This window comes from Sapajus apella, unplaced genomic scaffold (genome assembly GCF_009761245.1).
Source record: "Sapajus apella isolate SASKATOON/1434 unplaced genomic scaffold, GSC_monkey_1.0 scaffold42, whole genome shotgun sequence".
Lineage (NCBI taxonomy): Eukaryota > Metazoa > Chordata > Mammalia > Primates > Cebidae > Sapajus > Sapajus apella.
In genome coordinates, this window is record NW_022436982.1 from 20,361,688 (window position 1) to 20,388,600 (window position 26,913).

The 26,913-nt window shown below is 33.4% G+C and overlaps 1 protein-coding gene across 20 annotated transcripts in view; it reads left to right on the top strand.

Annotated features, from left to right (window-relative positions):
* Positions 1-26,913, top strand: part of MPDZ (multiple PDZ domain crumbs cell polarity complex component) — a 165,520-nt gene that overhangs the window by 35,651 nt on the left and 102,956 nt on the right. For 19 of the 20 annotated variants that reach the window (XM_032300209.1, XM_032300210.1, XM_032300215.1 and 16 more), the window contains 7 exons: positions 16,317-16,526; positions 17,199-17,338; positions 18,478-18,691; positions 19,422-19,550; positions 21,136-21,345; positions 23,939-24,053; positions 24,363-24,451. In XM_032300209.1, coding sequence (XP_032156100.1) covers positions 16,317-16,526; positions 17,199-17,338; positions 18,478-18,691; positions 19,422-19,550; positions 21,136-21,345; positions 23,939-24,053; positions 24,363-24,451 — 1,107 coding nt within the window. Of the gene's footprint in view, positions 1-12,105; positions 12,130-16,316; positions 16,527-17,198; positions 17,339-18,477; positions 18,692-19,421; positions 19,551-21,135; positions 21,346-23,938; positions 24,054-24,362; positions 24,452-26,913 lie in introns of those variants that run through there. The other variant, XM_032300212.1, reaches the window with a different exon arrangement.

Consider the following 26,913-nt stretch of genomic DNA (forward strand, 5'->3'; position numbering starts at 1 on the left):
GTCTTGAAAAATTAGTTCTGCAGAGGTGGGGAAAATGATTTCAGGTAGAGGGAGCAATGTTTACAGGGATACAGAGCAGATCTCAACTGAGGATTATTTTATGCTCTCCCTTCCCAAGGGAAACTTGGCAATGTCTGGAGTCAGTTCTTATTGTCATGACTGGAGGATAAGGGAGCTGCTACTGACTGGTAATGGGTAGAGTTCAGGGATGCTGCTAAACATCCTTCTTCCATGCACAGCATAGCCTCTTACAGCAAAAAATGATTGGGTTTATAATGTCTGCATTGCTGAGATTGAGAAACCCTGGTATGGAGCCCCGTGCAGACCTGTATTATCAGAGCAGTAGATTATATGAGGGGTATTGGCAGGAGAGGAAACTATGGAGCCAGACTGTGAAGAACCTTTTCAAGCAAGACGTTTCGTTTGTTGGTTGATCATCTTTGTTCTTTTGCATTCGTTTTTGTTTTTTTTTCTTTGAAATAATATTTACTTTATCTTCTAACCCTTCTACTGTACACATTATTTTAGCAATCATTTTGTTTTTTATTTCTTCACTTGTTTTAACCTAATAAAAGCGTCCTAACAGGCTGGGTGCAGTGGCTGAGGTGGGCAGATCACTTGAGGCCAAGAGTTTGAGACCAACCTGGTCAACATGGCGAAACACCGTCTCTACTAAATATACAAAAATTAGCTAGGCACGGTGGTGCACACCTGTAATCCCAGCTACTCGGGAGGCTGAGGCATGAGAATCACTTGAGACTGGGAGGTGGAGGTTGTGGTGAGCCAGTATCACGCCACTGCACTCCAGCCTGGGTGACAGAGCCAGACTCTGTCTTAACTAAAAAAAAAAAAGCATCCTAAAATAAAGTAGTGGTTTTAATGACATTTTGATAAGTAAGATCTTAAGTTATCATTGCAAAATGTGTTAACTGTTCTTTAAAAGAATACTTCTTTCATCTTACTAATTCTAAGAATACAGTGTCACATCCTAATTTCATAATAGTTTTTCTGCCCAAGGCCACACAAGGTAATGTATACTTTGTGTGCACTTTTTTTTCTGATGCTCAAAATAGGAGCAAATTCTAGAAAACTTAGAGATGTAGATAGTCAATGTGTACTTCAGAGGTTCAGTTGCAAATATCTGAGGTAAGCAGGGGTTGCTAGGTGGAACACACACTATACCAGGACATTTCTGAGGAGTCTTTATTCTGTAGATACAGATTTGTAAGACTACAAATAGTTCATGGCCAAAGTATGTTGCTTTTAAATAGCAACAGCATCAGATCAAATCATTTCTTAAATTTATTATTTTAGATTGATAGAAAAATGAGAAATTTTGTGAACTGAGCATTTTCTTGCTCTATTTTGAATTTGACAATCAGAAGATACTGTTTTGTTTGATTCATATTTTAAAGAGAAGTGCCTGTGTTTCCCTCTCTTTATTACTTGCATAAATGACAAAAAAAAAAAAAGACTCTTTCCCTATAATTTCTAATTTGAGACTGAAAGGAAGATGATTCACTTATAGGTTTGCAATAAATAAAGAGAAGATGACTACTGTCTCCCAAGAATGTTTAGGTTAAATTATGACTTGGTGTTGGTAGGGGAAGGAGGACAAAAAGAAAGAAATACGCTTTGATTTCATTAACAAGAACTATCTAAAAATGGAGTGAAACTCTTCCCAGCTGATGTTGCTTATGAAAATGAAAATGGTCTTTCTTACACCTGAAATAGTTTTACTTTTATGATAGAGCTTTGTAGCCACCTGACAGCAAAGTGTCTATTTCTTGAGACTGTAGTGTACATTATCTAGGAGAAGTTAAAAGAGAATGAGTGGTTCTTATGTTTTTACATTTACCGTAAAGTTTATTTACTGTAGGAATTTCAAATACTTTATTTTTGGTACAATAACAGCTTTTAAATGTTTGTTCCTTTAGCTAAAAGTTTGTAAATATAGAGCCATTGAAGGGACTAAAATTTTTGTTTTACCGTGGGCAAGAAGGCACTGTTCAAGCTTTTTATACAGTGCTGGATTAAAATGCAACACCATCTTGCTATTGGCTATGCATGTGTGTCTAAAACAGCGAATGGTGATAATTGTATGGTATTTTTGTGACAATGTTAAATGGTCTTTGGAAAAGAAGGAAAAAAATGTGAAATTTACTGGTTATAACCTAAATGAGTTTTTTAACCTCCAAATTTAAGAATAATAGGCCTTGTTTTACATTTGAGGCTACAGTTACCTTTCAAGAAGCCCTTATGCCCTATAGACTTGGCTTCACTTAACTAGTTCATCAGTTCTATGAGGCAGGTTTTGTTCTTATTTTATCCAGTGAGGAAATTAGGGGTTAGCTTATATAACTTAATCTGACCCACGCAATTATTCATTGATAGACTTAGGAGAATTTGAAGTCAGTCTGACCCTGAAGCCAGTCTTTTTTTGTTGTTGTTGTTATTATTATAAATTACACTGTTTCTGAACCCCTAGTTCTCTATGTTAACAAACAAATAGATGGAAAAACAGTTAATAACATCCCTAAAGAGAAATGTACTTAAACTAAACGTCATCTAAACTCAAATTCATTAAGATAAAATATGCCATGTCCTGTGAATTCTTCCCCAAAATTTTAATCATGGAGTCTTTTGAACATAAACTGGTACTTTGATTCTGGTTATATTTATAATTTTGCCAGATTTTAAAGGTAAAGTGAATGATCTGGTTAAAGATAATCATGGAATGGAGAGAGAATGTGGCAAAATATCATCAGTCTTCATGTGTCCATTCCTATATAATTACACATCTCTGTAAGGCTTTATTTTATTTTTATTTTCCTCTAAGCAGATTGTGAACAGTGAGTCAGTTTTGTCTCCTGGAAATGTGGGACTGATAGGAAAAACACTGCAAAAATTCTAACACGTTGTTTGTTTAAATTTTCAGTTTCTAAATTACTTATTTGTCTTGGCATTTCAAATAGATTAATTTACTTAATTTTGATACCTTCCCCACTTTGATGTAGAAAATTTCAGCATACCTTGATAAGAATATTATTTTTGCTCAAGCTACACTTCTTAAATTTTTTCTTTTGGAAATTTAAGAAAACACAGAATTGTTGAGATTTAAATAAAGAAAAGACATTCTGTAAATATGCATAAACACACATGCCTAGACTGTGGTATATGCTGCATTCCACTTGCCATTTGTTCTTAACAAGCATAAAAAGGAGCTTTAGAATTAATTGTATTTCAGGTTTGCTTGACATCCATTTACTACTTTTGGCATAAAATCCGTGCCATATTCATCTTTAAATACCTTGTACCTTATATGATACTTTACTTAAGCTCGAAAACTGATTGCTTAATAAATGAATGCAGAAGTATTCTTAAATGTTCAAGACTATTGTTCATTATTTATCTTTCCTTGCCAGGCAACTAATTTTTAAAATAAATAAATTGACCAAATAACTGAAGTTATTTTGGAGATGCTACCTTTTCTCTTAGCAAGACATTGAAAAGGTAGATCACTTATCATTATCGTAGCATAAAGTCATACTCTGTGCCTGGAACTGTCCTAGTTCTATTATAGTTAATCGTTTTATCATTACAACAGTACTATAAAGTAAGTAATATGATTTTCCTCATTTTATAGATAGGGAAATGGAGGCACAGACAGGTTAAGTTGTAGAGCCAGGCAGGCTGGACTCCAGAGCCAAGGTCTTCATCATAGAACTCAATTTTTTTTTTTTTTTCTTCTTAAATAGAATAGTGAGTATAGTTTAAGGATTTCCTCGTGATTTCAGGGATTCTTATGATTATCTGATCTAAGATTGTGGCAACGTGGTCTGGTAGTAGTTGGAGACAAACCTGACCCAGATTTATATTCTGGTACTGATATTTATTAGTAGGTGATATTAAGTAAGAGTTTATTCTCTCTCTCTTTCTATATATATATATATATATCCTGTGAAACATTTTGGTCTTCTGATGAGTTTACAGTCATAAATTATTATTAAGGATTGCAAAAAGCTTTTGTTTATATGGTTTTATCTATCAATATATGCCATGTTAGAAATCAAAATTCAGAAATGTTTTAAATATTTATTTAAAAATCACAGTAGTAAAACCTTTATATGTTTAAAAATTAATGAGCAGAGTGGCATTATTTTATATTTTTGCACATATCTTTAATGTGTGGCTTAATAGAAGAGTACTAGATTTTCATCTGCTTCTGCATTTAATCTGTTTGGATTTGCTGTTTTAGTTGATGTTTGTGAAGAAAATCTGGCCTCACAGATATGTAAACTGGGAAAGGGAGGGGTATAGCTTTTTCAGATGATTGTGGTATCCTTCTTTGGTAATGCATCAACTTTTTGGTGGTTTCTTAAAGGTTAGTTGCACCATCTGTTGAAGCACCATCATTGTCTGGGGTAAATACCCAACGTTCATCATCTTGCACCAAGAAAATTAAGGGCACGGACACATATGGGTGGGTTAAGGAATGGAAAATTTAATACGCAGGAGAAAGGAAAGAGGAGAACAGTTTCTTGCCAGAGAGAGGCATCTGAAAGCAGGGGTAAGGAGGCAGACTGCAGCAGATTTTATAGGCAGCCTTGAGGAGGGGGCATGTGATTTATGTAGGGCTCACAGATTGGTTTGACCACGTGTGAGGTTTACACAGTTCGAGGGGAAGGCTGGTCATCCCACCCTAATCATATTATGCAAGTGGACTTTCCATTTGGCCTTCGTCATCTTGTCTGCTCCTTACTGTACAAGTGGCTGGTAAAAAGAGAAGATAGAGCTGCCATTTTGAACATGCCTAGTCTTAGGTAGCGTATTCCTATGGGGACGACTGCTAGCATTCACCTGTGCAAGCTTCCAGCTTGTTTATGTCCGCAGCTCGGTTTCACAGGGTGCTCTTTGTTAGAAAAGAAAATGATTTTGGTGCTGTTTTTCTGGGAAACCTTACCGAGGACTTCTGTACCCTCACTATCTGCCTAAGTAATTTCTTCTTAACTCCTATATCACTGTGAAATCTGAAACCAAATCAGTAAGCACTTCACTCTCTACTATAGTAAAATCTATTTGTGTTGATCTTTGAATTTTTTTTTTAACTAATGCCTAATTTATATTACATTGGTCATTTGGAAAATTTGAAAAATGGAAAAATCACATTTCACATTTCATTATATAATACCAAAAAGTTATATTTCTGATATCAGTTGCAGTCTTATCAATCAATTCAAGTTATAGAAAGATGTCGGGGTCAAGATGGTAAATACAGATGTTCCAAAATTCTAATTTTCACTTGAAAGCTCAAATTTTATTATGGACAGCAAGTACTGTCTGTTGTTTTTCTTGAAGTAACAGGCTTACTTTGTTTAGCTTTGAGAAAATGTCTTTTCTATACTCAAGTTTACATAATCATAGTTTGATTTTCAGTAATTTTTTTTTTCAAATATGATGCTTGTGAAAAAAAAGTGGGTAGGCTATTTCAGCTTGCAATGAAATTAGTGCTTTTCTGTGAGACAACCACTGAATTTATTATGCAGCTGAAACACTTTATACTTACCTTTTTTGTGTGTGTGTGTGTGACAGTGTCTTGCTGTGTCACATAGACTGGGCTGGAGAGCAGTGGCACACTCATGGCACTGCACCCTTGACCTTGGGCTCTGGTGACCCTCCCACCTCAGCCTTCTGAGTAGCTGAGATCACAGGTGTGTGCCACTAGCCAGGCTAATTTTTTTTTTTCCTTTTTTTTTTTTTCTGTAGCGATGAGCTTTTGCCACGCTGCTCAAGCTGGTCTTGAACTCCTGGGCTCAAGTGATCTACCCGCCTCAGCCTCCCAAAATGCTGGGATTATAAGCATGAACCACCACCCCTGGCCTACTTACCATTTTGAAACATGGAATATGAAAAAGACATGTACTTGAGGGTCAAGATTTAATAAAATTAACATGTTTTACTGTATCAAGAATTTGTGATTTAAAGGGTGGGGAAATAGAATATTGTTCTTCATGAGAGGCTCTGAAAGGAATTTGTAGTCTTTTTTTTTTTTTTTTTTTTTTCCAGCTTACCTTGGACACCTCTACCCACCCAATAACAATAATAAAAAATAAAGATACTATCAAAAAAGATCAAACAAGTTACAAAAAAAAACTTCATTATTTTTGAAATTAGGATCTCAGTGGAAACTCAGGGGATAGGTAAAACATCCTGGTATGTCTTACTTCATTGTAGGAGCTAACTTTTTTAAAAAGAAGGTAAACAATTTTTTTTATAACAATAATGCAAATAATTTAAAACAAAACTATGTTTTAACTTCAAGTTATTTTCCAGTCTTTTTACAAGTATTATACACAAATATTGTATGAAATTTGGAGGAAGTGGGAGTCATTTTTTTTTTTAACTTAAGCATATTCCCAAAGGTTTTAGTGTCACTTAGGCCTTCTTAAAGAAGAAGAAAACTAGTTTATAAAATATGCTTGGAGCCCAGCATTTAGTGCAGTATGTCCTGTGGATTGATTTTAATAAATATCTCTATATCATTTCGAGAATGAATAAGATCTTTGCAGCTTTGAATAAAAACTAAAACATAAAATAATCTGTTAACTCCTTATTCATCCATTTAAGTTGACAGCATTGTATAAAGTCTATAGTTTTGTATTTGATTTTGACATTTAACAGGTTATAACAATCAGCGTTACATCCAGGTACACCTTCCTAAATATAAGAAGGAAAAAGTCAGAGTCTTACATACTCTTTATTTCCTTAAGTTTTAAGTGCTCTTTTCCTTCTGTCTTGAGTTTTATAGCTCACAGTTTTAACTTTTTTAGCACAAAGGAATTTTAAGACAAACATGCATTTATACCTATATAGGGGCAGGTGCAGAACATTTACGTTTTGATTACTTAAAAATGACTGCATCAGTATTCTTAGGTTAAGGACTTATTTTCTAAATTGAATACCCTATCTTTTAAATTTATCAGCAAATGATAGTGAAAGGCTACTTGAAATATATCTGCAAATTATACTTTGTGTTCTCAACCACTGTCTGTTTTGCTATTCAAGAATTCATGGCTGTGAACAGAAAGGTATCTTATCTCAGTAGCTGAGTGAACTAAGCCTAGCAGAGTAATTTTATACGATATTTAACACATTAGTGATTATGGAAATCATTTTGTCACTTTAATTACTACCCCTATCACCTAGTGATGCTTAAGACATTTTAGATGCTCAGTAAATACTTGAATGAATGAAAGGAAGTTCTCATAGAAAATGTAAAATTGTGTTTGTTCTATTTGAAAATATTGTTTTCCCTTCTTATAACTTATTGCTCCATTTTGTGTCTCATTTAGTTCAGGAGCTAGGAGCTACTTTATGTCCAAAATAGTTTTGTCACATTAAGCTAATCGCCTTTGAACATGCAGTTCAATTTCTTTAATTAGCTTTAAAAATAAGGATCATTAAATCAGAGTGCCACCATCAATTACTGTGCTAGGGTTTGCCTGTTCAATAATGCATCAGAGCTGTGCTTTAATCAGTATTTCACTGAAAGATTTATGGAAGAGGAGGCCTCGCTGGGTTCCAAACTTGAAATGGAGTCCTATCATGTATAAAAAAAATTTTCTTGTGATTGTTATCATTTTAGGTGATGTTTTTTATTGAATGATCTCAGCATCCTATCTTTGTATTTTATAGTTGAGATCAGTTCCAAAGAGTGTTTTACAGCATTTTTGGTAAATTCACAAGAAAATAAGCACATTTTTTTCTCTGTAAGAAGAAAATGCAAGGTACATGATTTACAAAAAGTCTGCATTTCTAAGAGATGTGTCTGTTATGGCAAATTCCCTGAAAAATGCCTTATTTCTTGCCTCTCATTACAATAAGGTGTAACAAATAAACAACAACAACAACAAAAAACATGGGAAATTGAACTAGCAATGTATGTCTGTAAGCTTTTAAACAATTTACCAAAACTAGGGTTGCAAATGCAGTGGTCATTTTTACCTAGTAACCTAATTTAAGGTAACATATATTTTAGCTTTTAGATGATAGAGTATAGTATCTATCAAATATGCATAAGCATTTTGGTCATTTTATTCTTCCTGCTGTACTATGTATTGAGAGTAAATCAGAATAACAGAATAATAAAATAGATTTTGATAATCTACCAAAAAATGCTTTATGAAATAAAGTTTGATCCTAAGCAGTCATTTTTGTAGATTGTTACACAAATACTTTTGGAAAGATTGATGGTAGATCAACTTTTAGCTTTGTTGAATTTCTTCATTGCATCATTTTTGTGTTTTGTTGATTTTTGCTCTATTGTATGTTATTTTCTTCCTTTTCTGAGTTTGGTTTTCTGTTTTATTTTCGCTTTTTGATTCGAATGCTCAGCTCATTGATATTTCATCTTCCTTTTCCCCCCTAATATATCTAAGTTTATATATTTCTAACCATTTATTTAGTTGCATATCCAACAATTCTGGATATCGTATGCAGTATATGCACTGTGTTGTATCTTTATTGTCATTCAGTTCAAGATTTGTTTTAAATTCCTCTCTCCCTCTTTCACTTCCCTCTTTCCCCCTTCCCCTGTCCTCCTCCCTTCTCCTCCTTTCCTCCCCTCCTCTCCCCTGCCCCACTTTCACTCTGTCACTCAGACTAGAGTGTAATGGCATCAGCTTGGCTCAGTGCAGCCTCAACCTTGCTGGGCTCAAGTGATCCTCCCACCTTAACACCCCAAGTAGCTGGGACTACAGGCTTGGACCACCATGCCTGGCTAATTTTTTTTTTTTTTTTTTTTTTTGGTAGAGATGAGGTCTCAGTTTGTTACCCAAACTGTCATCAAATTCCTGGGCTTAAGCAATCTTCTTGCCTTGACCTCCCAAAGTGCTAGGATTACAGGTGTGAGTCACCATGCCTAGACTTAATTTTGCATTGTCACTTCTTTGACTCATGGCTTACTTAGAAATGCATTGCTTAATTGACCACATTTTTTAGTTTAGTTATCTTTCTTTTGTTGATTTCCAACTGAATTCCACTGTAATGAGAGAATATCATCTGTATGATATCAGTTCCATGAGATTTATTGAGACTGCTTAAATAGAACTATAGTTTATCTAGATAAATATTTCTTACGTTCTTGAAAAAAGCATGTATTCAGCAGTTGTTGAGTACAATATGTAAATGTCAGTTAGGTCAACATTATCTAGAATGTTGTTCGGACCTTCTATATCCTCATTGATTTATTCTATCAGTTACTGAGAGAGGTGTATTATAATCTCTAGTAATTATTTTGGATTTGTCTGTTTCACATTTGGCATTCTGAATTATTTTGCCCTACATGTTTTGAGATCATATTTTTATTATTACTAAGTTTGTTTGATATTTCCACTGAATTGATTCTTTATAAATTATTTCTCTTTATGTCTAGTAATGCCTCTTGCCTTAAAGTCCACTTGTCTGATATTAGTGTGGCTATACCATGTTTCTTTTGGTTATTGTATGCATGGTATATCTTTTTTCCGTCTCTTTACTTGCATTTTTTCCTTAATTTGCATCTTTGGTAAACAGCATATGTTTGGTTTTGTTTGTAATCTAGTCCGACAATCTAAACTAAGAGACTAAAATTTAACCTGTTCATATTTAATGTAATCATTGATAAATTCCTGTTTAAGCCTATCATCTTTTTGTCTTTTATATTAATTTTTGTCTTTTTTATTTTTGTCTTTTTTGTAACAAATACTTTTATTTCATTTTCTCTTTCTGTTAACTGTTTATACTTTATTATTATTTTAGTGGTTACCCTGAAGATTATAGCATGTATCCTTGACGTATTTGAGTCAATGTTTAAATAAATTTTTATTTTGAAATACTTATAGACTCAAAGGAATTTTAAAATATAGAGAGGTCCTGTACATATCACCAACTTTCTTGCCAAGGGTTATATCTCAATAATTACAATAAAATATCAAAACCAAGAAACTGACATTGGGTACAATATATGTAAATTTTTTCAATTTGTGTCATTTTTGTTTTTACTTACATAGATTTACCTAGCTATCCCCACAATTAAGATCAGATCTATTTTATCACCACAGAGATCTCCCTTATTCTACTCTTTTATAGTCATACTTAACCCCTTTCCCACATTTATAGCCCCTGGCAACCTTTAATTCATTTTTCATTTCTATGATTTTGTCATTTCAAGAATGTTACAAAAATAAAATCATAATGTATGTGACCTTTAGAGATTGGCTTGTTTTCATGCAGCATAATGCTCTTGATATCTTGAAGTTGTGTATATTAATATTTTTCTTTTTCTTTTTATTCTTCAGTAGTATTTTATGGTATTGGATGTACCTATTGAGGGATATTTTGTTTTCAGGTTTTTACTATTTATATAAGCTTCTGTGAGCAATTGTGTATGGATTTTGTGTGGACCTAGGTTTTTATTTCTCTACAACAAATACCCAGGAGTGCAGTTGCTAGATTTTATGGTAATTGCATGTCTAGTTGTTTTTAGAAACTGCCAAACTATTTTTCAGTGGGGTGTACCATTTTACATTTCCACCAGCAATGTATGAGCAATCCAGCTTCTCTATATCCTCACCATTCTGATAGGTGTGTAGTGATATCTCTTTGTGATTTTAGTTTGCAATTTCTTTAATGGCTAATGACATTAAACTTCTTTTATGTATTTATTTGCCAGCCATATTTTCTCTTTGATGAAATATCTGTTTTTTGCTCATATTCTAATTGGGGTTTTTTAACTGTCGAATTTTGAATTTTCTTTAAATATTCTAGATATGAGTCATATGTCAGATATATGTATTCTTGACTTACTTGATTCTACTTTAATTAGTACTTTTACCAGTTTCCAAAAAATGCAAGGAACTTAAAACACTTCCACTTTGTTTACTGTACTCTTACTTTTTGTGTAATTGTACGTTCTTTAATTACACATACATTTAAAGGTCCATAAGTTTAGATTATTAATTGTTTTAAGGAATTCCTACTGCTTTACATTTTTAAGCCCTTTTTTGTGCTCTAATATTTTCTGCTTACGGATATTCTATCTAATTTTTTTTCTGCCCATGATTTTACTTTGGTATTTCTTTTGCACAAATCTAAGGCAACTGTGTGTGGGGTATGTTTGTAGTTGTGTGTGCGTATCTGTGGTGTGTGGTGTGAAAAATCTAGATTGTCAAGTATTTTTATCTTTTTGTTTTTTAATCATCTTGTTAACATCTGGCTTTCATTGTTTTTCTTGAGAAGTCAGCTGTTGGTTTTATTCTTCTTTGAAGATCAGTTGCCTTTTTCTCTAGTGGCTTTTAAGATTTTCTTTCTGGCTTTTAGCTGTTTTGCTGTGATATACCATAATGCTAGTCAGCCTCTAAGATGGACAATATTTTCTTCCCTCTGGCATTCATGCTCCTGTATAGTCCCTTCTTCTTTGGTGTGGGTCGGATGTACTGCTTTGCTTTGCATCAATACAGTATGGCAGAAGTGTTGGTTTCTTTTTGATACCTGTAAAGTGTGTGTGTGTATGTTTTTAAATATCTTCTATATACAGTTTTAATTGTTCTCAGTGGAAAGGTTACTCTGATACAGTTTTTCACACAGAGTGACCTTAATTGTATGTAGAACTAAAGATAATTATGTTTTCTTGGATGCTGTTCTAGAAGCAGCTCTCCTAGAACACCTGCAAATGAGGTATTTGCTAAGAAGATACTGTCCATTTCTTCTGGAAGGCATATTGAGTGTTACCTGGGGCACTAAACACTTGTCTATTCAGACATTCTCTAGTTTGTGTCCTTTGGTAGCTTTTACCAGCTAAATGTGCATTTGTCAAAAAGTCATTTTTAAAGCTGTTTGTGCCAATTGTATTTATTTTATAATTGCATGACTTTAATATATAATATAAAAATTTATGACATGAATATTTTTATATGAAAATGTATTTAAATTATTTTGAAAAACTGTATAGGTGACTTGACAAAACACTTGGTGGTGAAATTGTTAGTTATGTTCGATCAAACTATAAAACATATTTATGCTAAAATATATTTATGATTATGAAATTTGTTACGGGCTGAAGATCCTGCACACCAAGATCTAATGGCGATGGTATGTTTGCATAGAAAAAAGTATTTGGACTTATGCTATGGTAAGCCAGATTGAATAAGTTACATGTATGACCAAATTCTATATACAAATGAACATACGTGTGTTTTCAGTTAAAGCAAGGTACATATTTTTTCTTTGTTATGATTTCTGCTCTATCTGCCCTTTTTTAGTATGTGAACCAATACTGGTTCTGACTGTATCTTGTAAGAGGACTTTTCCTATACTTTTAAATACTGAGAAGGGGTTTTAGCTTGCCCTTTCACATAGAATTTGCAAACTTCTAAATAACTTTCATAATATTAAGTTTTGCTTTAGGAAATAGCACTAATTAAAATCCATAAATTAATGTATATTTATTTACTAAATATATAGAAACCCCTTTTAGACTGAAATGTTCAGCCAGAAGTTAAACAGAAAACAGATAATTATTTAGTGACTCTTGCTTATTTACTAGCAACTTCCATAAATTACAGATTGTTAATCTTATATAAAAACTGCCAGATATTTATATTTTCTTTTGCTTATTTTATATTCTATAAACCAAGGGTGAGAATCAAGATCTCTTCATTAAACATTTATAGCATGACTACTATGAACAGACCTATCAAGGCAAATTAGATGCATCCTGTTCCTCAAATAGATTATAGTTCAGAAAGCCATTTTGATAAACAATTATAGCATAATCAAAGGTGCCTTTCTGCTTTTTCTTTTGAGTATAAATTTGCCAGTTTATAAACAAGACTTTTGTATGGTGGTATAATTAAATAGTAATTTTTAGATATGTGATCTCTCTAACCTTTGCTTTTACGTTTATGTAGACATCAAGGTCAGGGATGAAGCAGTAGGAGTCATTGACCTTCCTCAAACCTTTGACACATTAGGAGATGACAATTGATATTAAATACTTTTATGCAGTTCTCATTTTGTAATATTTTATTTGTTCTGCTCCCACCAACTTTACTCTTAGAATGCCTTTATACCTAATCTTCCATAATATCAGAGCTTCTGTTTTACTGTGAATTTCTTATAGACAGACTCTCTATTCTCGGAATGTGATTTGTTAATTCTGGCTTACCACAGCATAAGTCCAAATATTTTTTCCTATGCTAACATACCATAGCCATTAGGTCTTGGTGTGTGGGATCCTCAGCCTGTCACAAATTTCATTATGCCATCTGTTTCAACCTGGGCTGTATATCTTCTGCTGGCAGACTTTATTGAAGCTGCCATAGCTCAGGATTAAAAAAAAAATCAGTCTTGGCATAAGAAGCTTGCTTTTGAAAAATAATAATTGATCATGCCTGCTATAGATTTTAAAATAAACATTTAAAAGGATTCCCAAAAGTATTTTCTCAACACACGGATCTCTTTTTCATTTGTGATTGTAGATAGCCAATATAATGATTAAGTTATTGGTAACTTTGATAACTTAATGAGTTTTCTGTTTCATTTTTAAGGACAGGTAACAAACTCTTATGTATAGATTTTGGTGACATATTGTAAAATATTTTGATAGCTTCTGTCAATGGATTTACCTAATGTCTGAAATTTACCTAATGTCTTATTTCAAAATATGATATCTCAATTGTTTTGTGTATAATACAAGGACTCTATGTTTTGTGTATAATACAAAGATGATAGGAACACCATGATGAAAAAAATCTAGGTCATGAACAACTTAGGTGTGTGACTGTGTAACAATTTCATAATCTATAAAATTGAGATGATATTTGTAGCGTTGTTCAGGAGATTGGATCAGAGTTAGGTCCTTAAAAAATAGATAAACATTTTTTTCTGCCCTTGTATGTTGAACATCAACTTTGTATAAGGCATTCTTCTAGAGAATGAGGGCATAGTAAAAATAAAATAGTCAAATTTTTCTACTGGAGGGATTTTACATTCTGATCTGGCTCCACTGACTGGGATGAAAGCTTCATGAGAGCAGGGTGTGGATCAGGTGGTAATGAGTGCCATGAATTAAAACAGGACAGGGTAAGTTCATGGAGTATAATGGTGCTATCTTGGATAGGAATGCCAAGAAAGACTTTTCTGAGGTGAGGCTGGGCACACCTGAATAAAATAAAGAAGCATGTGGATATTTGGAGAAGGATATAGCTGTCTGGTAGAGTGAACAGCTTGGCACTTTGAGGCACAGTGAGGCAGGGAGCACAACTGGAGCTTAGTGGGTAAGGGATAGACTGCTAGGAGATGAGGTCAGAGAGTGACCCAAAAGCATCATTGAAGTAAGCTTTCTGATATGTAATTATAGATAAAAAGTCATATTCCAGGCAGCCGGCATAATTATGAAATTAGGATTGACTGCATTGCTTTATCTACTATTTAGATTTAACTTCAAACTCTTTGTAATAGGCACATACAAATAATTATAGAATCATTTCCCAAAGTGGGATGATCTTTTCCATTGTTGTTATGTGTGTCATTGTACTTAGAGTTAGCCAGACAGCATGGTTTGAGGGCACAGTCCTCCAGACTGCTAGTGCTGCTCCACACATCTGATACCTACTGCAGTGAGTTAGGGTCCAGCTACAAAGTTAAAGGTATAGGGATACACAAAACCACCCTCACTTCTGACATCAGCTGCAAGTTTGCAAGGCTCCCCTAGCCACCTTGAGGTTTCATAATTCACTAGAAGGTCTTAGAGAATCCTGCGAAATCTGTTATACTCATGGTTATGATCTATTGTAGGGAAGGATGCAGTTAAGGGTCAACCAAACAAAGAGATGCGTAGTGCAGATTATGGGAGGATTCCAAGCTGGAAGCTTCCATTTTCCTGGGAAGGTATAACTTTGCCAGAATTGATGTGGGACAATAATGTAGAGTGTACAGCCATGTGTCATTAGGTGATTGCATCCTTGTACAAACATCATAGGGTATACTTACACAAACCTAAGTGGTATAGCCTACCATACAACTAGACTATTTGGTATTGCTTCTAGGCTACCAACCTGTATAGCATGCTATGTGGAGTACTGTATGTAGTTGTAGCACAATGGTAATTATCTGTGTATCTAAATATAGAAAAGGTACAGTAAAAATATGGTTAAAAGATAAAAAATGGTGCACCTGTATAGGACACACTTACCATGAATGGACCCTGCAGGACTGGAAGTTATTGTAGGTGAATCAGTGAATGAGTAGTGAGTGAATGTGAAGGCCTAGGACATTACCATACACTACCAGATAGCCAATAACTGTATGCTACTAGATAGCCAATATAATGGTTAAGTTTTTGGTAACTTTGGTAACTTAATGAGTTTCCTGTTTTGTTTTTAAGGACAGATAACAAACTCTTATGTATAGAGTTTATACATAATAAATACTGTACACTTAGGCCATACTACATTTACAAAAACGTTTGTTTCTTCAATAATAAATTAACCTTACCTTATTGTAACATTTTTTGCTTTATAAAGTTTTAATTTTTTAAAACTTTTGACTCTCATAATAGCACTTAGGTTAAAGTGCAAACACATGTAGAACTGCGTTTGTGTTGCAAACCCAGGAATATTACCTGATTTTGGTGTTTGAATTATTTTATTTTATCTTACTTTAAGTTCTGGGATACATTTGCTAACGTGTAGATTTGTTACATAGGTATACACATGTCATGGTGATTTGTTGCACCCATCAACCTGTCATCTATATTAGGTATTTCTCCTAATGCTATCCCTCCCCTACAGAATTTTTTATTGGGGTGTTATTTCATAGGTGTGATTGATTGATTGTCCTGCCCACATGACTAAAATCTGACTCAAAGTTTGGGCTTATATCTGTGGCCCACCATGAAGAAGAAAGATACCCCATCACTCAGGAAATTCTGAGAGTTTAGAGGTTACTTCATGGGATCTGGGGACAAAAAAAAAAAGTATGTGTGGATGTATATATTTATGTGTGTGTTTTAATGAGTACCCTGAAATTGAATCCTGGAAGTAGTTTTTTAATTTTCCCATCTAATAAATGGTGCTGCGTTGAACATTTAGTGCTGCACAAACGTCTTTATTATCCTAATGTTTATCCATGAAATAAATTTCCTAAAATAGAATTGCTGGATCAAAGGATTTGGACATTTTGAAATTTCATATGTATGTATTTATACCCTTGGAATATTTTCTATGAAATAGTTTATGGAATGTCAAAATTCTTAATAATCTCTGTATTACTTTTAGGTAAATATTGCAACTTCAGCAACTTCGAATACTGAATATGCCCACATTCCTCATCTCAGCCCAGCTGTGATTCCTACTTTGCAAAATGAATCGTTTTTATTATCCCCAAACAATGGGAATCTGGAAACACTTACAGGATCTAGTATTCTACACATTAATGGGAAACCTGCTTCTGATGAATTTGATCAGCTTGTCAAAAATATGGCCCAGGTAAGAACATTTCTTTCTGTTAGTTATTGTAATATCTGCAGTAAGTTAACAATGTGATCAAGTTGTGGATAATTTGAAGAATATAGTGATATTTATAACATCTGAAAAAATTGGAACAAAAATAAAGTCAATTTTGTGGGAGTTTAGATGGTTCAGAGTTTTTCAATTATAGTTTCATTATCACCTTTTAAATTTGAGTATTATATGTTGTGTTATAGAAATTATTCTTCAGGATAAAGTGCTAACAATGATCTTGGAAAAATTTTTTTCAATTTCTTTTTTTTAAACAAAGAAATGAGTCTAATAAGATGACTGTTGTGCAGTCATTAGCTCTTAATTTAAGGTTTTTTTTGAGATATGTCTTGCTCTGTCATCCACACTAGAGTGCAGTGTTGTGATCCCAGCTCACTACCGCCCCAAACTCCTGGGCTCAAGGTCTCCTGCCTCAGCCTCCTGAGTATGTAGGATTATAGATGTGTGCCACCACACTCAGCTGAGTTTTATTTTATTTTTTATAGAGATGGAGTCACATCATGTTGCCCAGTCTGGTCTCTAACTCCTGGCTTCAAGTGATCTTCCCACCTTGGCCTCCCAAAGTGCTGGGATTACAGGCGTGAACCACCATGCATGGCCTGCCTTTTAATTTTATTTATTTCTTTGTTTTCTAAACAGGGTCGCCATGTGGAAGTTTTTGAGCTCCTCAAACCTCCATCCGGAGGCCTTGGATTTAGTGTTGTGGGACTAAGAAGTGAAAACAGAGGAGAGCTGGGAATATTTGTACAAGAGATTCAAGAGGGCAGTGTTGCACATAGGTGAGATGGTCACAGGATCTTCTTTTTGATACCCCATTCTGAAGGTTTTGGTCATTATGTGGGAATTAGAAAAATAATAATGAATAGAAACAAACAAAAACTTGAACATAATCTGTTATTAACCAGTTTTTACAAGTCTTATTAACATTGTGATAAAAATAACAAGTCCTTTGAAGTGAGAGTAGCTTTTAAATATAGTCATAACTTAAGTTTTGGTAAGGAAAGAAAAATTTGAGGATAACATTGTTTTCATTTTTAATGAGCTCTTTTTGATTAGATTTTTAAAAATTACTATATTAGAAATGATCCATAATAAATTGAGGTGTATATTATTTATATACCCAAAGCAACAATTTAGTACAGTTGTCCCTCAGTATCCATGGGGAATTGGTTCCGTGACTCCTGCAGGCCCTAACATCAGCAGATGCTCAAGTCCCTTATATAAAATGGTATAGTATTTGTACATAAGCTGTGTACATCCTCCCATATCTTTCAAATCATCTTTATATAACTTATAATGCCTAACACAATGTAAATCCTATGTAAATATTAATAGTCATTCTGTATTTAAAAAATTTGTATGGTTTTTTATTATTGTGTTGTTATTTTTTTCTGATATTTGATCCCCAGTTGGTTGAATTTATGGATGTGGAAACCATTGATATAGAGGGCCAACTCTCTATGTATATCCACTTTCATTTTTAGAAGATAGGAATATCAGTTGTAATGTAGGTTGAATGGGTGGCTGAAATAAAGAATGCTTTTATATGGAAGGGGTTGAGTAGGAGTCGTAGTGGAATAATCTTACGAGAATTGATGATCTGCAGCCAAAGCGTATTATTTTAAAGTAGAACTGCAGGAAAAAGATTAAAAAGTGTGAGAATTCATGGGGAGAAATGCCAGATATAGGTGATGGGCAGGAAGGCAGCAAATCACACTGCCATGTGTGTACCTATGCAACAATCTTGTTCTTCACATGTACCCCAAAACCTAAAATGCAATAAAAAAAAGAAAAAAGAAAACAAAAAGTGTGAGAATTAAAAACAGGATTAAAAATGACTTGAACATGTATGTCCAAGAAGCTGTCATTTCCTTGATAACTCTCAGATGTCTTTTATCTTCCTTTCCATTCTTGATAGAGATGGAAGATTGAAAGAAACTGATCAAATTCTTGCTATCAATGGACAGGCTCTTGATCAGACAATTACACATCAGCAGGCTATCAGCATCCTGCAGAAAGCCAAAGATACTGTCCAGCTAGTTATTGCCAGAGGCTCATTGCCTCAGCTTGTCAGTCCCATGGTTTCCCGTTCGCCATCTGCAGCCAGCACAATTTCAGCTCACTCTAATCCGGTGAGTACCTACAATTTTCAAAAGGAACAGAACGTATTTTTCGAGTTCTTTTTGGTTATCTCCAAGTTTCTAATTTGTGTAGGTTCTTTGCATTTTTTGAGCTTTTGTGTAACTATTCTTTCATCTTTCCCTAGCCTGGAATATTTGCTCTTTAAGTATGGTAAAGCTTCTAGGTTCTAAAACAACCATTCCTTTTCTTGGTGTAGTTTTTTTCTTTGACAGCATTCCTTAAAAATGAAAAATGTAGTCTTTTAACAAAATTGACTTTATCTCTAGACAGGTACAATCTTGATTTTGCTTTAAAAATTATATAATTATATTGTTACAGTTAGCTGTCAGTGACTTTAAGAAGTCGTCTAATTTGGAATTCTGCCTCAAGGCAGGATTATGCGAAGACATTCTTAACCTGTGACCTTCCTTTTTCCTTGTTCTTTTTCTTTTTTTTGAGAAGTTCTACAAAAGATCTTGCAAATCAGTGTCTGTCTTTAACTGGTGAAATGAAATCATTATGGTGATACGTTGATAATTTCAAGAATGATTCTATCAATAGCATTACAGTCTGTTGAAAGGGAAATATACCAAATGAAAGGGACATTGTTAGGGCTCATTTTTATGTCTGAATTTAATTATTTAATATTAACCAAATAATAATCACAAAAATTTCTACTGTAATATAAAATGTTAGTGCTTTGTAAATTTCTACAAATTCATATATGAGCCGTGTTTGCAGGTTCACTGGCAACATGTGGAAACTATTGAATTGGTGAATGATGGATCTGGTTTGGGATTTGGCATCATAGGAGGAAAAGCAACTGGTGTGATAGTAAAAACCATTCTGCCTGGAGGAGTAGCTGATCAGGTAGGCTACACAATAGATCTTTTATGCTAGTTTGTCAAATAATATGGCCACATCTTTTACATTTTTTGTTAGAAGAAACTATGGCCTTAGATAATGCCAAAGAAACTGAGTTAGAATCTTTTGTTTTATTGAGTGTCCCTGAAGTGTTGTCTTAGACCTGGGGGAGGAATACTTTAGAAAAGATATTAAGTTATAGTTTTAAACAATGGGCTTGAACACTTTTGAACCTCAGACTAAAGCTACGGTTATGCATTTGATAATTGTGGAGGTAGCTACTATTTGTTTTATAGTCATAATTCATATTATAAACCTAGCCAGTTGTTTTCTAGTCACAAGGTATTATGGGAAAATATACTTTATTATTCAGGCAAAAAAACAACATTCAACTTGTTCCTTTAGTGGTGGGTCGCTGGTATCATGTTTGTATATGAAGCACAGCCTATTTTTTATCACTTAAGTAGTTTATTGAGGCATTACCATTTATGACATGTGACATTGCAATCTATGTGATAAAAGATTTAACACATTTATTATGATTTATATTTTAATTTGATGAGGCTTTCTAGTTTAAGTAACTTTTGCCTTGATTATAACTTTTTAAGAAATGAAGTGGTTGTTTGTACATGTGTGTTTGAACTTAAGCTAGAAAGTCCAGTTCATCAAATATTTCTTGTATTCATAAATGAAATTCCTATTTAATGGCAACCTTGTCAGTAGGGGTATTAACAGTAATATAATAGCAAGAAAATTTTTCTTTCTTTTAAACGTTAGCTAGCATCTAGCAGCATCAAATGAAGTGTCTCCAGTTGACTAGTATGTAGTATTTACATGCTTTATCTTCAATATACAGCTTCATTCTTCAATACTGTAGCTGTTTGCTTATCACTTTTTAAATTCAAATTTAAGTTAATTAAAAGTAAATGAACTTACAAGTTCAGTTCCTCAGTTGGACTAGCCACATTTCAAGTGCTCGATAGCTGTTGTATTGAGTAGTGCAGAAGAGTTCCATCACTGCAGAAAGTTAATGAACTGTGTGTGTATGGAGGCTCATAAGATTGCTTTTCACTCCTCACATCTATCTGAATTTTCACTTCACAAGTATTTCACCTGTACATGAGTTCTTTTGGGACATTTATAATAGAAATGGCCAGGCAGAAAGCTGTGGTATTAATATAATGCTTTCTTGTGGTTTATACCACATTTTAGGTAATATGTATTTGCATAGTGACTTATATACAACTTTGCTTAATGGCATTTTCTTCTTTCCCTCCAAAAAGTTCACAAAAAGGCATTTGGGTAGAAATCAAAGTGAAAAGTTCATATGAACTCTTGATAGGTAGAAGTCAAAATGAAAAGTTTATATGAACTATTGACTTAAGGAATATTTGTGAATTTCATTTATTGCATCACTGAATGATGCTAGGATATTTCAAAAGACAGTTAAAATTATAACCACATGTTTTATGTCCTCATTGGTAACTCATATTATTGCTATTTTTTTTTATTAATCCCTTCTCCTCATTTAGGATTTATCTGATGCAGTTAAAATAATAGTAGTCTAATTATTCCACATTGTTTTACTCAGCATGGGCGCTTATGCAGTGGCGACCACATTCTAAAGATTGGTGACACAGATCTAACAGGAATGAGCAGTGAGCAAGTAGCACAAGTCCTTAGGCAATGTGGAAATAGAGTTAAGTTGATGATTGCAAGAGGTGCCATAGAAGAACATACAGCATCCACCTCTTTGGGTATCACCCTCTCCTCATCTCCATCTTCCATGCCAGAGTTGAGGGTAAGTAGTTAAGAGTAGTTAATGTGAAAGTCAGAGAAATAGCCCTTAGATAAACAGTGATATTTACTTATAAACTAGACTTACTAATCTTCATATATTAGTGCTAAAGAATGGAACAAAATTCAAATATAGGGATGCTTTAGCACTAATAATATTTTATTGATCAGGAACAATGTATAAAACAAATGAAAATAGATTGTTTAAAAATGCCAGATTATTTTACATTTTTATTTAAGCAGCACATTTATAAGGATAATGTTTTAAAGTATGGATAAAAGTTTAGAAATTATATGGTACTGATACCTAAAATGTTTAATTCTGTCTTTCTCTCAGTTAGAAGGCTTTCTGTAAAGTGGGTCATAGTTCTAATCATTCTTTTTCATCAACTTTCCCTATAGTATTTTTGTTTTTGTTTTGAATGTGTGGAGGTTGAAGAGTGGGGACAGGTTTGGTTGGCATGAATAAGGCTTACTAAAATGTTTTAGTGTTATTGTTTTAAAGTATGTCTTAGAACTCTTATCAGATTTGTAATAAGTAGTCATCATTCTTGACCCAGTTATATAATTTTTCAAACAAAAGTTATTCTTTTGGTGTTATAACAAAACCTTTATTGATATGTATAACATTCCATCCTTAACTTGACATGAAAAGAGCTAGAAAATTTCAAAATTATTGGAAAGTAGTGGCTATCTCAGCAGATTTGCAGGTTACAAGACTACAGAGGATAAAAACAAAATAATTTATCCACAAATCTCTTAAATATTTAAGAAGAGAATTACATCTAGTTTCTAGATAAACCCCAAAACATCTATCTTTTGTTCTATTAAAGTTTTTTCTAAGCAGTTGCTACAGATTCTTTTTTAATATCCTAACCTCCTCCACAAGCCCTTTAAAACTTTATTAGAACACTTGTAATTTTCATGATTCTGTTGTTTTTAGGATTGAATTTGGTTGCTATTTTTTGCAAAGAGAAAGAAGTGAAGAAAGAAAGCTTGTTTATGAAAGTGTTTAAATGGCATTCTTTTGTGGTAAACAAAACATTTTATTCAGCGATATATAAATGAATGCAATACCGAAAACCACTTGATGTAATTGAAAGCTTAGAAAAATATCTGTTCTGTGCATATCATCATTTCTGAAGCTTGTGCCCCTTTTAAAACCATTCGATAGTCAAATTGGCACTCTCTAAAATAGCACTCGCATAAGTCTTATTAAAAATAGAAAACACATTTGTTTCAATTGAAGCAGATTTCATCCTGTCATTTTCTTGTAATTATCTAAACTTTAAACTTTTGCTAAGTTTGCACAGATAATTATGTGCAATGAAAAAAATAAATCAAACTTTACTGTAAAATTATATCTCATTTAAGTGGACCGTCGGAGTTTGTTTAAAGAAATTAGAAAACATCAGCTAGCCCCAACCTGACTATTCATTAGGATCTGTAGCTTTTATTTTGCTGTGCTCTTCTTAGGGTTCTCTGTAGGATCTGCTGACACTATGCTAATACATAGTACCAGTAGCTTATTGATGATATATTGTACTGATCAACTAATACTTAATTTTAGGGAGACTTGCTCTCTAGTCCAACACAGAATTAATAACAGCTCTATACATTAGAGAAGGCTGACATCTGAGAAACCCACTTTCAGCTATCATTCAGAATGCTAATGCAGAAAGGCATATTTTCCTTATAAATAGCTTTTCATATTAAAGGCTGAATTTACAAAACAAATAAAAGTACAATTAAAAATACATCCTTGGTGTATTTCAAAATAAAACATCAGCTTCTTAATAACATATTTGCAGATAGATTAAGTCATATTCATGGTGTTAGAATCAACTATAAATATAAAATAGTAGCAACTAAAAGGTGGGCACTGTGGCCCGTATATTCTCCTAGGGATTGTATATAATGTGTATAATTTAAGAGCAGGGACTCTGCATAGAAATAACTGGATTTTAATTCTGCCTTTACTAGGTTGCTAGCTGTTTGTTCTTAGAAAAGTTTATGTTCCTTAGTTTCCCCAGAGAAAATTTCATATGATAATTATACCTACCTCATAAGCTTGTTATGAGGAATAATGAATTAAGACATGTAGAGTCTTAATTCTGAGTTACACACAAACTGCTTAATAAATGATAGCTGGTCTAGTTGTTTTTCTTTTCCTGATAGACAGTTGAGCAAAGTGATATTTTCTTTCTAGATTAAGTGGCAAAGCTAGATTTGAACTTGCTGATCTGAATTAATAACATTAGTTCTTTCAACTATACTGCATCCTGACTTCTTCAGAAATTAAGATAAGCCATATCTGACAATACAATTTCCCATTAAAAACTGTTTGATTTAAAATTTAGTATACACAAACAATAATGTGTTCTCTGATAAGGGAAGGTTCAACCTTATTCTCGACATCTCTTTCTGAGCAAATATATGATGATGCCCTATCCCTCTTTTCAGGATTGAAAGAATCATCTCTACTGTAATTCTCTGCTAGAGAACTTTGGCTTTATCTTATCAGGTTTTTTTGTTTGTTTGTTTGTTTGTTTTTTAAACATGTTTATTTCTCATTGTATTTATTGGTTTTATTTTAGGTTGATGCTTCTACTCAGAAAGGTCAAGAAAGTGAGACATTCAATGTAGAACTCACCAAAAATGTCCAAGGATTAGGAATTACCATTGCTGGTTACATTGGAGATAAAAAATTGGGTAATTTTAAATACTAAATATTCTTTTAAACTTGGCAATTATCTCTGATATCTATGTCTTATAAAATATTGAGTCAGTATTACATGTTTCAGATTGTTGGATGAACTGGTTGAAAACCTTCTTAGGAATAATTTAGTGTAGATGTATCACATATTTAAGACAGACACAATTATCTTATTCTCTAGCCTGTGTTTCTACTAGATGATATGTATTTATTCAGAATTAGAGCTTTATGTTTGGAGAATTGAAGATGGATATTCTTTGAATGTGCTTTGAACACTGTGAAAAATAACCTATTTCTAATCTTAGAACCTTCAGGAATTTTTGTAAAGAGCATTACAAAAAGCAGTGCTGTTGAGCATGATGGAAGAATCCAAATTGGAGATCAAATTATAGCAGTAAGTTACACATTTAATAATAGCTTTGTTAATTTTCATGGTTGAGAATTGCATTCTCCTAGTTTACTTAGTTTTGAGACCTACAGTTAACTCTGTACTAATTTAAGCTTGCTTTGGTGACTTGAGGCTGTTATTGCAATTACCTTTTTTATTATTTTGTGGAAGTAAAATAGACGCATTGGATATAAGCTTTACTCGTGTTCCAAAGGGGAGAATTCTTTCTTGAGTAATTTCTGATATATCTAATTTCTGGTTGTAATGATTTTGTTACGTTAATATTACACTTATTATACTTTACTTGCAGATACTCCGAAGGTAGAGACCAGATGTCATGACCTTTAGGGTGCTGGAATCTGAATTAGGGATGCCTGCATTTCTTTTTTTAATCAGCAGATGATACTGTTCTTGTTGGCTTTATGGTGGGGGCTTTTTTCAGCTCTAAGAATATATAAGAATGAAAAAAAAAAAAGATGTAGCTTCTTTTAATTAGAGCAAGTTATTATTGTTATCATTGTTTTAAACATATGACTATCTAAGGCACTATACAAAAGAGTTCAACTTTAATTTCAGTGTTCAGTTGATATTGGACTCCCCAGACTGTAGCCTGAAACAGGAATTCAAGAGACTCTGCACCAAAACTCCCTGGTCAAATAAGTTAGGGAAAAACTACATACAATATAGCGTCCTATGAATCCACAGTGCACACAGAAAAATTGAAGGTAGCTGGGTGTGCTGGCTTATTTCTGTAATCCCAACACAGGCAGACCCTATCTCACTAATTTTTTATATATTGCTGGGCACAATTGTGTGTGCCTGTAGTCCCAGCTGCTTGGGAGGCCAAGGTGGGAGGATTTTTTGAATCTAGGAGTTCAAGGCTGTAGTGAGCACCACTACACTTCAGCCTGGGCAACAGAATGAGATCTTATCTCTAAAAAGAAAAAAAAAGAATGAGAAGCCTTGCAATAGAAAAGCCTGTTTATCCGTTTTACATTAGTGTTTACTAAACTTTTTTAATTGTGAGGTCTTTATTTTTCCAAACATATTCATATTTTTGAAAGACATCTTGAGGGAATGCTGATTTATTTTAATAGGTATTTGTTTATGCTTAAGTCTCTGTTCCCTCAGAATCATAATAATAGTGAGAAAGTAGGATATTAAGATAGGGGAGTCCTTGTCCATAGCAATATTATTCACAATAGCCATGGCATGGAAGCAACCGGAATATCTATGAATGGATAAACAAATATGTGATATATATATGTATATCCAATAGAATGTTATTCAGTCTTTAAAAAGAAGGAAAATCTTATCACATGCTTCAGCACTGGTGAACCTTGAGAACATTATGCTAAGTGAAATAAGGAAGTCACAAAAAGATAAATACTGATGATCTCACTTATTTAAAGTATCTAAAATAGATTTACAGAAACCGAAGATAGAATGGTGGCTCCCAGGGGCTGGGGAGACGGGGAATGAGGGATTGTTCAATGGGTATAATGTTGCAGCTCTGCAAGATGAAAAAATTTTGGAGACTTGTTGCACAGTAATGTAAATATATTTAACACTATTGAATTGTACTCTTCAAAGTGGGTAAGATGGTAAATATGTGTTTTTCTACTACTATTTTAAAAAGTAGAGGAGACCTTTATTTCTCCCTTTAAGCCCATGTTGTAACTCCATGAATCTTCTTGGGTTTTGCTCTGTGAAAGTCCTGCCTACACCTATTCACCTCTTGAAATCTACTCTAAAGATCAAGTTGTGCTTGCCACTTCACCTGACTGTATGTCTGAAATGAACTTCCTCTGTGTATCTCTGTTTTACCATACAATGTAAAGGTATTACTGTACATTTTTTTTGAGCGGGGGGTAGTGAAAGAGAGAAGGAATAGATATGGAGTCTAAATCCATATCTGATGCTGAGTTACAAAGTGAAAGCATAGCTAATTTACTCTTTTCCCTCTTATCTATGTTAATCAATTAGGAAGCTTTTTAAAAAATCAGCTTGATTGAAATATAATTCACATGCCATACAATTCACCCATTTAAAGTGTGCAATGCAATAGCTTTTAGTATATTCACAGAATTGTGCATTTATTACCACAATGAATTTTAGAACATTTTCAGTAACCTAAAAACATTTTCAGTGTCCTGTAGCCGTCACTTTCTCCCCTATTCTCCAAGTCCTAGGCAACCACCAATCTACTTTCTGTCTCTATGGATTTGCCCATTCTGGATATTTCATGTAAATGGAATAATCCAAAATGCGGTTCTTTGTGGCTGACACCTTTCACTTAGCATAATACTTTCAAGTTTCATCTGTGTTGTAGCATGTATCAGTCTTCATTTTCCTTTATTGCTGAATAATATTCCTTTATATGGATATCCCATATTTTATTTACTCATTCATCAATTGATGGACATTTGGGTTGTTTCTCCTTTTTAGCTATTATGATTAAGGCTGTT